Below are 12,397 nucleotides of genomic sequence, written 5' to 3'. Positions count from 1 at the left end.
TGCTTTTTCTTCCTTCTGCAGGTGAATGGAATGATTCCTTCATTCACTTCCACGGGGGGGCGGGGTGTGTGCCAAAAAATGGCTGTAGTGGGGGTGAAGCCCCCCCCGACCAAGGACTGTTGGGGCAACAGGGTCCTTGGTGGAGGGTGGCTGCCACCCCCTCAGCAGTTTTCCATGGGGGAGGGCTTTTCCTCTCTCTTCTAAAACCAATGGACTAATTGCTCCGTTGGCTTTAATAGGGAGGGAAAAGAGAGAGGAGGGGGGAAGGAAGGAAGGAAGGAAGGAAGGAAGGAAGGAAGGAAGGAAGGAGAGCCAGAGTGAAGGAAGGAAGGAGAGCCAGAGAGAGGGGGGAGGGGGGAGGGGAGGGGAGGGGAGGGGGGAGAGGAAGGAAGGAAGGAACGGGGGGGGGGGGAGAAGAGCCAGAGAGGAGCCAGAATGAGTCAGTCACACACATGCACACACACACAGATAAGGGGTCATTTCCAACATTTTTGTGATTGGCTTCCCACCCCCCTAGAGCAGCCAATTTGTGATGGTGCCCAGGACACTTTTTCAAAATGCCAGATGTGCCCATGGGCCCAAAAAGGTTGGAGACCCTTGCTCTAATTAATTGTATGAATTAACATGTCATACAAAATTGTTTTCAAAGGAAGTTGCTTAATAATTGCTGCCCTTACAGCTAAAGTAACCTATGGTAGCAACACTTCAAGGGCTCCCAGGTGCATCACACTAAAATGCACTGACTCTGATAAGAACATAAGAGCCATCCTGGATCAGACCAGAGGCCCATCTAATCCAGCGTCTGTTCACACAGTGGACAACCAGCTATCTGTGGGAAACCCACAAGCAGGGCATGAGTGCAATAGCACCCTACCACTCATGTTCCCCTCAATTGGTGCACATGTAAGCATACTACCTCTGATACCGGAGGAATAAAATACCATCAGGACTAGTAGCCATTGATAGCCTTTTCCTCCATGAATTTGCCCAGTCCCTTTTTAAAGCTATCCAAAGTGATGGCCCTCACTACATCTTGTGGAAGTGATGTCTGAGAAGACTGTTGGATGCTGTTGCAAAGGGCAGCATAGCTCGTTTCATGCAGCTTGTTTTGTCTTCTAGCCAGTGTCCCTTAGCCTGCCTCAGCCTCCTTCCTGGCTATACTTGTTGAGCTGGAGCAGAATCCCCTATGCAAATCTGATGCGTCCTTTTGCTCAGTGCTGAAGTATCCGTCTGCCAGTGTTTGTTTCTTTCTGCTGTTGAGATTGTTGTGGAAGAAATATGGTTGAAGCTACACTTGTCCCAATACAAGTATAAGGGACTAACAGTCCTCAGTCACCTCTCTCCATCCTTCCTCCTGTGCACTCTCTTCCCACTTGCATGCATCTACAAGGCTCGTTGCAAGATAAATTCCTCTAGCCCCTTCCCTCTTGTGTCTGATGAGCAGCTTAGGGTAGAGTGTTCTTCATGGCTATTCTGCCTCCTTTTTACCATGGAAGTTAAACCATGGGGGGCCTTACCCATGTTTCTCGGTGTAGGAAAGTGCCTAAACTAATGGTTATATCTGATTTCTACATATATTGGATCCCCAGCACCTGCAGCTTTTTTGCAAGGACATCAAGAAGCCCTCAGGATTCCTGTGCACTCCCAAGTAGGTGCATCCCAGGTAGAACACTGTTTTTTTTAATTGGAGAAGGGAAGTGGGAGGATTAAATATATTTCGTTAGCAAACACTTCTGTCATGTAGTTTATAATGTTTTCAGAACACCGCTTTCATTTTCTATTCTCATTGTGCAGAGATTTAAAGAGAAACTGCAGTTAGTCTGGAAAGGCTGCGCAGTCCAACAGTCAGAGTTGTTTTGGCTTCTGGAGTGGCCACATACTCTCTAAAGATGGCCTTGGAGCACTTTCTGTGTCTGATCTCCCCTTTCCAGCAATGGGCTCAATCGGAGCCTCCCAGACTTGCATATACTCATAGCATTGGGATCTCAAGTATTATCTAGCCCAATGCCCAGTACTCACAGAATTTTCTGATTTGAAGCATCCCCAACAGGTACTAAGCAATTCTCCTTATGTAAACATCCCGGATGTTTATATAAGGATGTATATCCAGGAAAGGAGATTCCAGTTCTCTTGGGTAACCCATGACATCTGCAACCCTCAACCAGTTTTCCATAAACACATGCTTTTTCCTTCTGTGCTTGTAGGCTTCTACAACAGGAGCTTCTCTCCACCAAGTTGTTCTATTTTACTTACTTACTGAATTTATACAGCTATGAATACAAGTTAGCTGTGTGGCTCACAGAACAAATACAGCATTAAAATCAGATAACCTCTCTTGTCAACTGTGGGAATGCTGTGGACATAATACATCTCCATTTCAGCAAAGCTTTCAACAAAGTGGCCTATGATATCCTGATTAGCAAACTAGCTAAAAGTGGGCTAGATGAAACAACTATCAGGTAGATCCACAGTTGGCTACATGATCGGATTCAAAGAGTGCTTATCAATGGGATCTTCTCAAACTGGGAAGAGGTAATGAGCGGGGTACCGCAGGGCTCGGTTCTGGGCCCAGTGCTCTTCAATGTTTTTATGAATGATTTGGAGGAGGAGGTGCAGGGAATGCTGATCAGATTTGCAGATGACACAAAATTGGGCGGGTTAGCTAATACCCTGGAAGACAGAAACAAAATTCAAAGTGATCTCGATAGACTGGAGCGCTGGGCAGAAAACAACAGAATGACATTTAACAGGCATAAATGCCAAGTTCTGCACCTAGGAAAAAGAAACAAAATGCATGGTTACAAGAAGAGCAATACTTGGCTCAACAACACTACAAGCAGGAAGGATCTTGGAATTGTTGTAGATCACAAGCTGAATATGAGCCAACAATGTGATGTGGCTGCAAAAAAGGCAAATGCTCTTTTGGGCTGCATTAATAGAAGTATAGCTTCCTAATCCCAGGAAGTACTAGTTTCCTTCTACTCAGCACTGGTTAGGCCTCGTCTGGAGTACTGTGTCCAGTTCTGGGCACCACACTTTAAGAAGGATGCAGACAAGCTGGAGAGGGTTCAGAGGAGGGCAGCGACGATGATCAGGGGACTGGAAATAAAGCCCTATGAAGAGAGACTGAAAGAACTGGGCATGTTTAGCCTTGAGAAGAGAAGACTGAGGGGAGATATGATAGCGCTCTTCAAATACTTGAAAGGCTGTCACAGAGAGGAAGGCCAGGATCTCTTCTCGATCATCCCAGAGTGCAGGACACGGAATAATGGACTCAAGTTACAGGAAGCCAGATTCCGGCTGGACATCAGGAAAAACTTCCTGACTGTTAGAGCAATACGACAATGGAACTAGGGAGGTGGTGGGCTCTCCCACACTGGAGGCATTCAAGACGCGGCTGGACAGCCACCTGTCAGGGATGCTCTGACTTGGATTCCTTCACTGAGCAGGGGGTTGGACTCGATGGTCTTGTAGGCCCCTTCCAACCCTATTATTCAATGATTCTATGAAATACAAGACAAGACAATGAAAACTAAAACAAAATTAAAACACAGGCAAGCTGTGTAAACTATAGTAGATAAGGCTAATGCATAGAAGCAGGACCTGTGTGTTTTCACAGTCAATGCTAAGAACCATATTTGAATGCCTCCATGTTTGCAGATTTAAATAATAGAGCTATGTTGGTCAGAATGTACATTCCATATTGCAGCAGCCCTCCCCTGCTCTCTTGACCACACTCACCGTACTCCGTAGAGATGTGTTGAGGGCTACTAAACATTCGGCACCTTACCTGGGAAAATGGCCTCCGTCCTTCTCAGCCCGTGTTTTCCGTACTAACAGTGCTTTTCGTTTGCATCTCTCCGCCTATCTCCTCCCCCCTTTGTCAGCTCCTGCCCTCGGAGCCCCACGCGCTGAGCTCACCAAATATCAGTGGATATGAAAAAAGGCTGGCAGGCGTGCAAGCGCAGCTGCAGGAGAGCCTGGCAAGCTACCAGGCCGAGCTGCTGAGTGCCCAGACTCACCTCTCTGAGCGGGAAGGTCAGGTGAGTTCACCATGCCAAGGGCTGAGGTAGAAGTAGGTCTGCCTAATTTTCTTTTTATCCCAGATACTAATAGCAAACGCATTCTCCAAGTGTGGATCCCTATGTAGCTAAAATGGCACCATCCACGCCCAAGTGCGAGGCGTATCAGCAGGCTTGGGGAAACTCAAGGTTTGCAGAAGTACAAACACACTTTAGAAATTAAGAACAATCCACAATGGTTTGTTTTTGTGGCGGAACCCCAAAACAACCCACTGTGGAGGGAGCAGGCTCAGTGGGCACGGAATGCGGACTGACTGTTGCGGGGAGGAAACGGAGAACCAGGCAGGGCCATGGACTGGAGTATCCTGGAAGAGGGCTTGGCTGACCGGCGAGCTGGGTGGTGCCCCGAACCAGAGCACTCCACACTGCAGTGCTGTGTTGAAGGCCCTGCTTGTACTATCATAAATGGGTGTGGATAATGAGTGTTTGTGGCCTAGCTCCTCCGTAGAGACTAAGCATGTGGATATGGCCAAGGGCACATGAGCCACAGAGATGTGATCACTGCTTAACCACATTTGTCAGAAACAGACTTCCTCACGCTTGTCAAGTCCCTGGGTCGTTGCTCAAATTGTATTGTTATAGCCAATGGCCATTACAATATAAACACAAGAAAACATATTTATAAAACATTGAACAATCAATCCAATAAAACACAAATAGGGCCTTGGAAATAGAAATAAAAAGTTTTAAGCATATGGTTGGAAAATGAAGCTCCCATTAGCTTTTGTCACTGATGTGATTCAGAAAGGCCGCTCTTAGCTTTGTTGCAGCTAGCACAAACAGAACTACTTTGTAACTAGCAAATTTGTCTGTGTCCGTCAGCAGGGTCTCTTGTCCAGCCCCCCTCCCCCAGGTTTCCCTGCACCAAAGCCAGTTGGAGAGATGAGTCCTGTTCTCAAGTCAGAGCTGTATGTGCGAAGGCTTCCTCACTGCAAACATCTGTGCTGTACGTGTGGATGTTGGGGGCAGGACCAGCTGACGTGGGCCATGGTGAGGCTAGTCAGCGAGACCCGCTCGTGTGTCGAATTGGTGCATGAGCGTTACTTCAGAAGAGGGCTAACGTCTGTGCGTAGCGGCTCTTCCATGGAGGCCAAGTAGAGCATTACAAGGTCATTTCCGTTCCCCTAGCATCATCTGGTGATTTTTGTGACTCTCCACATTCATGCTATGTTCCACCTGATTTTTTACATTTTTTAAAGTGAAGATTAAACATCAAAACCAAATATAATTTGTTTTAAAATACATTCAGGTGAGGCGGCTGGAGCTGGAGAAGAATCAGCAGAAACTGTTGCTGGAAAGTCTGCAACAGCGTCATCAGGAGGACTTGGAACTTATTGAGAACGCGCACAGGTATTGGTGGCTCCCAATGCGCACACTCATCACGGGGTCCCCACCATGAGGATCCATATAAACAGGAACTGTGGGAAGCTTTTCCATAGGCACCATCTGCCCACCAGAACTTGCATGCATACTTATTTCTGCAGAGAGCAGGAGCACTTGCTCTTGCTTATCTCTGGGGCTTACAGTGAAGTGTGCCGCCATTGCTGGGCACGCATGCCGTGGGGGGAATGCTATGTTCCTTCCCAATCACAGCCTATTTGAGTAAGAGGGCTGGAAGATTTTGCTAAAAATGCAGTTCCGCCATCAGAAAAATCCACATGAAATTATGATGAACACAAATACTACAAATTTAAATGTCTCTAACATCCGTGTTTTGCTCCAAGCTATAAAGTGTGTGTTTTGCAGAATTTTGAAGGTTTTTCATTTGTTTTTTAAATGTATCAGGGACATAAGGACCATTAGGGATTATGAAAGGATGACTTAAGAGGGGACATGATAAAATACATTTCTAGAATTATGTGTACAAGGAGGGAGATTATGGATTTGAAGTCACATGAAGAATTGGAAGCAGTGCTGACAAATGTCTGACCAGTGCAAGCCCCACAAGTTAGAAGTCTTGTGGTTCCTATACTTTCAGAGTCTTGTGGGCTTGTTGTGAAGGTGATTTTTCTGGAATCTTTTAATTGTTTTAATTGACAGGTGAGATTCATAGGATTGTGTTAGAAGAGGCCATATTCTGCAATTAGTTTTAGATCCCTGGTATATGATGAGCAGGCATTCTGGAAAGGTTATATGTTCAGCAAGATGTCCTCAGCTACAGTTTTGTCCAACTCCTGGCCAAGGTTATTTTAGCAATTTGGAGTTCTGCTTCCAGTTTCCCAGAGGTGTGTTAAGAAAGTTTGCCTGATCCAGTCTCCTGGGCCCAGTTTCCAATACATTATATATAAGAAATATTAATATCTTGTCCTTCCATCATAATACCAACACACAAGGCAGCTTAAAGTGTTTCAAAGCCACTGGACAACCTGTCGTGAAAGATTTAAAAAAACATACAGCATAAGAGGCAAAGAACAGCAGAGAAAAGCTACCTTAAAAGGAGGACGTATTGCTGCTTCAGCCTACAAGAGCCTTCCTCAACCTGGTGCCTGCCAGATGCGTTGGACTATAACTCCCATTATCCCAAGCCAGTATGACCAATGCTGGGTGGGGATGATGGAAATTACAGTTTAACACATCTGGAGGGCACCAGGTCAAGGCAGGCTGATATACAAGTTTGTGATGACCATGGAAAACAGAAGAGACAGACAGAATGAAAACTGAATGCCTCAGTCTAAGTCAACAGCGTACGGAACTGGAATAGGGAACTGGATTGTCCCATTTTGCCTAATCAATAGATCACTGCCTTGGCATCTGTATTTGAATGGTCTGTTTTATTTATTTATTTATTTGTTTGTTTATTACATTTCTGTACTGCCCAATAGCTGAAGCTCTCTATGGATCTCAGGTTTATTTTATTTTATTTTATTTATTTACAATATTTATTTGTAATAGGTTGCATCTTATTCAGCAAAAACATTGGTTGCGTGTCTGTTGGATGCTGCAATATCTCTTTAATAAGAGTCAGCTACTTGTTGGAGGTGTAATGCAGCTGATGCTTCTTTTAAGCATATGTTTTGGCAATAGTTGCCCAGTAGTTGCCCCTCTTGGGGAGGAGGTCTTTACACAGATAAACTTTGTATTGGAATGCTCCTTAATATTTACTGACCTACATGCTCTTTTAAATTATCTACCTGCTTCCTGGAACTAACGCACAGTCAGTGCAAATGGATTCTCCATGCCCTTCACAGTTACAAGACTGATATTATAACACTAGAAGAATAAACACTCACCTCCTATAATGCAATGGATTGAAGACCTTACAATGCTTTCGACATTTGAACAGATGGTGTATAGGCACCACCTTCAAAATTATCTGGATATTTGGTCCGCTTTTGTTGAAGTGTATGTATAGTTCTTAGAAACCTCTATTTTTACATACACACACACACACATTTCATATGTATGCATTGAAACATGTATTCAAATCTATATAGCCACATTTTTTCTTTTCTTTTTTCTTTTGTTGAAGTTTTACAATAAAAAATAAATTTGAAAAAGGCTAGGCATTGTGGAAAAAAAGTCTATGCCAATGGCTAAACATGTTTGTTAATTACAAGTATATAATAATAATAGTTCTAATTGGATAAGAGAGTTTTGCATCCTTTTTTCAACCCAAACATACTTGGCAACTCCTGTGGGGTTTGCGGGGGAGCTAGGAACCGTGTGAAGGTGATTGAGGACTCGTACCGCCAGCGTGAGGAGCGTCTCCGGCAAGAGAACCAAGAGCTCGCAGAACAATACCTGTCTCGCTGCCAGACTGCAGAACAGGCAAAATCGGAGATGCTAGCCCAGCACCAGCACCGACTCACCGAGCTGGAGGAGGAGAAGGCTAAGGAGATTGATCGGCTACAGGAACTTCAGCGGTAAGCGAGGGGCAGGGAAGAGAATCCATTGGACTTTGGTGCTCTTCAGAAGCACAAATCAGACACACTAGTCTGTTTCCTTTGACCAGTGTTTGAATTTTAATTCTTCAAAACCTGGCCAAGCTTTCTGTGTGGCCTCAGAGTGTGCATTACGTACTTATACATACTGAAGAACCTGCTCTTTTTATTCCAGTTCCTGAGTAGGGATGTGCTGTTGTTATTTTTCCTTTGGGGCCCCCAGGATGTCCATCCTCCAAATGCGCAAAGACCATGAAGAGCAACTTCAGCGGCTGAAACGACTAAAGACTCAGGAGATCGACGCAGTGACCAGTGCCACCTCTTACACCAGGTAATAGCTGCTGCTCACCTGTGATCCCAAGGGATTGGAAAGCCAGAGCTAAGAAATAAGGAAGTACGGATGGGGGAAATGAAAAATTGTATCCAGTGCTCCACTGGCAAGCTAGGCCAGATTAAGTTTGTCTACTGGAAATCTTTGGAACTGTTTTCAGCTGCAGTAACCAGTAGGGAATTAGCTGGATGCAGCTAGTCAGAGGCAGAGTTTTGAGGTGTGCAAGAATTCTTGGATATGTATGAAAATTGAGAGCCTCTCTCTGTGCAAGGAGTGAGATCTTCTGCTGCCTGGAGCACAAAGCTAAACATTCGGGGTTAGCAGGAGAACGTGACAAATGGCTGGAGAGAGGGAGCGGCTCTTCTCTGCTGCCGGCCCATTTGGGAGTGGCATACAGCGTGGAGGAGGATTACGTCAGGATCAGCAGCAGAGTGTGTAGTGGAGGCCTCCTTCCCTTTGTGTTGGTCAGCCTCCCCCAACCTGGTGCCCTCCAGATGTTTTGGACTACAACACCCAGCATTCTTGACCATTGGCCATGCTGGCTGGGGCTGATGGGATTTGAAATCCACAACGTCTGGAGTGCACCAGGTTCAGAAGGCTGTTGTAGGTAAACTGCAGGCTGCTTTGCTCTGTCAATGCCACTGGGGAGGTGAAGTGAGAAAGTTTGAGGAGTTTCGCAAAATAGAACAGAGCAGGGGAGAATCTTCCACTGTCTTACACTAGGTTAGATATGTATGGGACAGTGGGTCTGTCTGTATAAGAGTCCTAAGCAAAACCAGGGGATGTTGAGCCTTTGGCATGACGATTTCAAATTGGTGATTTTGTAACACTGGCTAAAAATGCCACATTAGCAACCTGGTCCAATAGGGAGTAAAAGTAAAAAAAAGTAAAAGAATACTTTTATCTCTAAAATGGAGCCCTGTATTTGTCCAAGGAGCCAGCAAGGTTCCAGCTCACATCTAGCGGAGCTAACGTTTAAATCTCACTACCGCCTAGGAAGCTTTCTGGCTCATGCTCTTTTTGTAAAGAAGCCAATGGGAAACAAATGGATGCATCTTTCTAGGCAATGAGGTGCTCTTCTGGCTTTTTGCAGGTCTTTGAATGGCATCATAGACCAGATGGAGAAGTTCTCCAGCAACCTGAATGATATTGCCAACAAAGTGGAGGCCACTCACCACACCACACACCAAGGACTTGAAATTGGGGCTCGCCAGAGGGATGAACAGCTCAGGGGTACATGTCTTTTTGACACTTGGAACCAAGTACTACTTCTTCCAGGTCTTTCTTATTATCTGGGGCACTTCCAGCTTAGCTTATGTCTGAGAAACATTGATGTGGTCTACATTTTCCTGCCATACTGTCCCAAATTTCTCTCAGTAGGTCAGTAAAATACTAAATGAATACAAGCTTGACCAGGCCTGGACATGAGTAAGAAACAAAGCCAAGTGGATGCCACACCTTGTTGCAGTCTGGACTAGCCTAAACTTAGCCTTTCCACTGCCAGTGGGGGGGCAGGGAGAACAACTAAACCAGACACCTTCTAGAAAGCCAAGCCTTCCAGATGATGCCTGACATGCACACTGTCTGCAGGTTTCCTGGGGTGGTTGCTCCATGAAGCACAACGTGCCTGCTTGATGCCATCTTGGAATTGCTTCTCTGTCACCCCACCACAGGAGACCAATCAGAGACAGAGAAGCAGCTCCAAGATGGCACCAAGCAGGCACGTTGTGCTTCATGGAGCAACCACCCCAGGAAACCTGTGTCTAGTTCCTGTGTCAGGCATCATTTAGAAAGCACACATACTCCTCTCTTGCTGTAAGATCTAGAAAGCCTGGTCAAACTTTGTCCAAACTGTTGCTGCTTCTATAATGCACCTCAGATTTGCCACTGGGGATAGATCCTTCAGACTGTCTTCAGACAGGCAGGCCTTAAGCAGAAGATAATACACTTCAGTTCTGTCTGAGAGATTCTGTTTTTTCTAGCTGAAAGTGAAACTAAAGGTATAAAGCAAGAGCTGTGGGAAATATAAAGCAACAACAAACTCTTTGAGGCCAAACCAATACTCCAGTCATGGTCAAATGCGTCCCTCAAGAAGGTTATGCGGGAAGTTCTCCTTGGCTAAGAACTGGATGTGGGGTCCAGAACCTTTTGAAAGGGGAGGGCCTACTGGTGTGTGTACCTTGCAATGTTCCCCTCACTGTGTCGATGATTTTCAGCGGTTCGCCAAACTGTAATCAGCCCTATGTGGGCCTGGTTTTGTTTCTTGGCGATTAATTAATATGCTTTCTTCATATTGTTTTTAAAAAAAGAATTATCTGACTGACTGCTCCTTAGGACCGTGAGCACAATTAGGCCTTGGTTTGGATAATTCATGAACTGAATGGAAACTTAGCCCGTAACATAATCTCATGTATGGTGCAATAATGTCATGTATGGTGCAATATGGCCAAGATACCGCTGCATCGTAAACATTCTCACCCTATCTACCTGCCTTTTTTGAGCTGAGACTGAGGGCACAAATCAAGGTGGTGCTAATTTCAGAGATTAGAGATCCTGAATCAGTTTTAACTGATTCTCTTGCTGAGCCAAAGAGCTGGCAAAGACTAGCACAAGAGCGGTGCATGGTGGTTCCCAGATCTTTTCTGCACCTCTGGTTGTAAACCAAGGGTAAACCAGGTGTGCACGAGGCTGCTGTCTGGGAATGCCTCATCTTCCACTTCACCTACATTAGATATAATAACAAATTTATTGGAAATCAGTGGAAAGATGCACTTGGTAGTAGCACTCTGTCAGCACCTGTGCAATGGAGGGGTTTGACTTGGACAAAAAATTGGCCTGTATGCCCTTAGAGACTGCAAAGAGGTGGTAATTCTCTCTTTCTCCCCGCCCCGCCCAAAGTTCTGCAAGATCGTCTGACTCGGCAGCAGAGAGACATGGAAGATGAGCGAGGCCGGCTGCAGGAAGTCATCTCTAAAATGGAGGCCAGGCTAAACGAGCAGACCCGCCTTCTGGAGCAGGTGAGCCGATGCTAGACTGGAAGCACTTCATGGCAGATATCTGCCAGCAGGAATGTGAGAACTGGGATTCAGGACCTAAATAAAGGTGGCCTATTCTCCCTGTCCCACTCTGCTCCGCCCAAATAACATTAATACTGAAGGCAACTGCTGGCTTTAGGACTGCTTAAGCTGTTGAAGATGGAAAGCAAATGCGTTTCTGAGTCCTTTTCAAGTTTTGACTGTATTTACTAGCTTTGCAGAAATGAGAGCTTAATGGTCAATCAGATGCTGCCTCATAGCCTAACTTAGGTCACTTCCAGGTAAGACCCTGAGTGAAGTGATGTGAAGTTAAATTTATCTCGGGGGGGGGGGGCAGTTTTTCTTTAGCATGGAGTCTGAATATTCCAAGGAAGAATCTATACAGCACAGGCGCAGAACCTTTCAGCCCAAGGGCCAAATTCCATTTTGGAGAAGATTTTGGGGCCGCGTTCCAGTGGCGGGTGAGGCCAAAGGCAAAAGGGGCAGGGCCAAAATACCAAAAATGCCAGCCTATTTTAGTTTAAAGCTCTTACTGCTAGTAACTCAGCCTTAAGAAAGGCTTTTCGGACTTTTAGAATGGAGAAAAAGCTGTACAAAAGCCAGGAAAACACCAAACAATCGGTGGCTGGGGAGAAGAGGATGGGGCCAGGGGAAGTGCTCATGGCCCTCTAGGAAACCCTGCAGGTTTGGATTTGACTACTGGGCCTGAGGTTCTGCACCCCTGCTATATAGGGACGGGGCATATAAATACTGGGGTGGGAGTGACATCTAGGGAGGTGACATCTAGGGAGGCAGTATGTGAAGCCAGCAGAGGGCTGAGAAGCTGCATGGGGGGGCGGGGAGTGAATATCAGACTTGACAAGTAGAACTTTTGCGGGAGGGGGCATTCATGGGTTCACAACACAGATGACTTAAGTTTGTAACCATATATAAAGTGGTAAGGGGTGGACATTTTTCTTGAAGTGAAAGGGTATTTAAAGATCAGAGTAATGGTTCTGTATCATGATAGTGGTTGCAAAAAAGCTCCTGGTAAACTAATTCAGAATACAATACTCGTATTAACAGAAT

The 12,397-nt window shown here is 45.6% G+C and overlaps 1 protein-coding gene across 8 annotated transcripts in view; it reads left to right on the top strand.

Moving 5' to 3' along the window:
* FBF1 (Fas binding factor 1) overlaps positions 1-12,397 on the top strand; it is a 39,303-nt gene that overhangs the window by 20,868 nt on the left and 6,038 nt on the right. For 6 of the 8 annotated variants that reach the window (XM_084838144.1, XM_084838148.1, XM_084838146.1 and 3 more), the window contains 7 exons: positions 1,590-1,663; positions 3,888-4,043; positions 5,332-5,432; positions 7,739-7,945; positions 8,187-8,294; positions 9,388-9,527; positions 11,193-11,311. In XM_084838144.1, coding sequence (XP_084694270.1) covers positions 1,590-1,663; positions 3,888-4,043; positions 5,332-5,432; positions 7,739-7,945; positions 8,187-8,294; positions 9,388-9,527; positions 11,193-11,311 — 905 coding nt within the window. The remainder of the gene's footprint in view (positions 1-1,589; positions 1,664-3,887; positions 4,044-5,331; positions 5,433-7,738; positions 7,946-8,186; positions 8,295-9,387; positions 9,528-11,192; positions 11,312-12,397) is intronic. The other 2 variants (XM_084838145.1, XM_084838142.1) reach the window with 1 other exon arrangement.

The sequence above is a fragment of the Heloderma suspectum genome, chromosome 2 (genome assembly GCF_057233095.1).
Source record: "Heloderma suspectum isolate Gila_16-S chromosome 2, 16-S_ref, whole genome shotgun sequence".
NCBI lineage: Eukaryota > Metazoa > Chordata > Lepidosauria > Squamata > Helodermatidae > Heloderma > Heloderma suspectum.
This window is presented reverse-complemented; position numbering and strand designations above follow the sequence as displayed.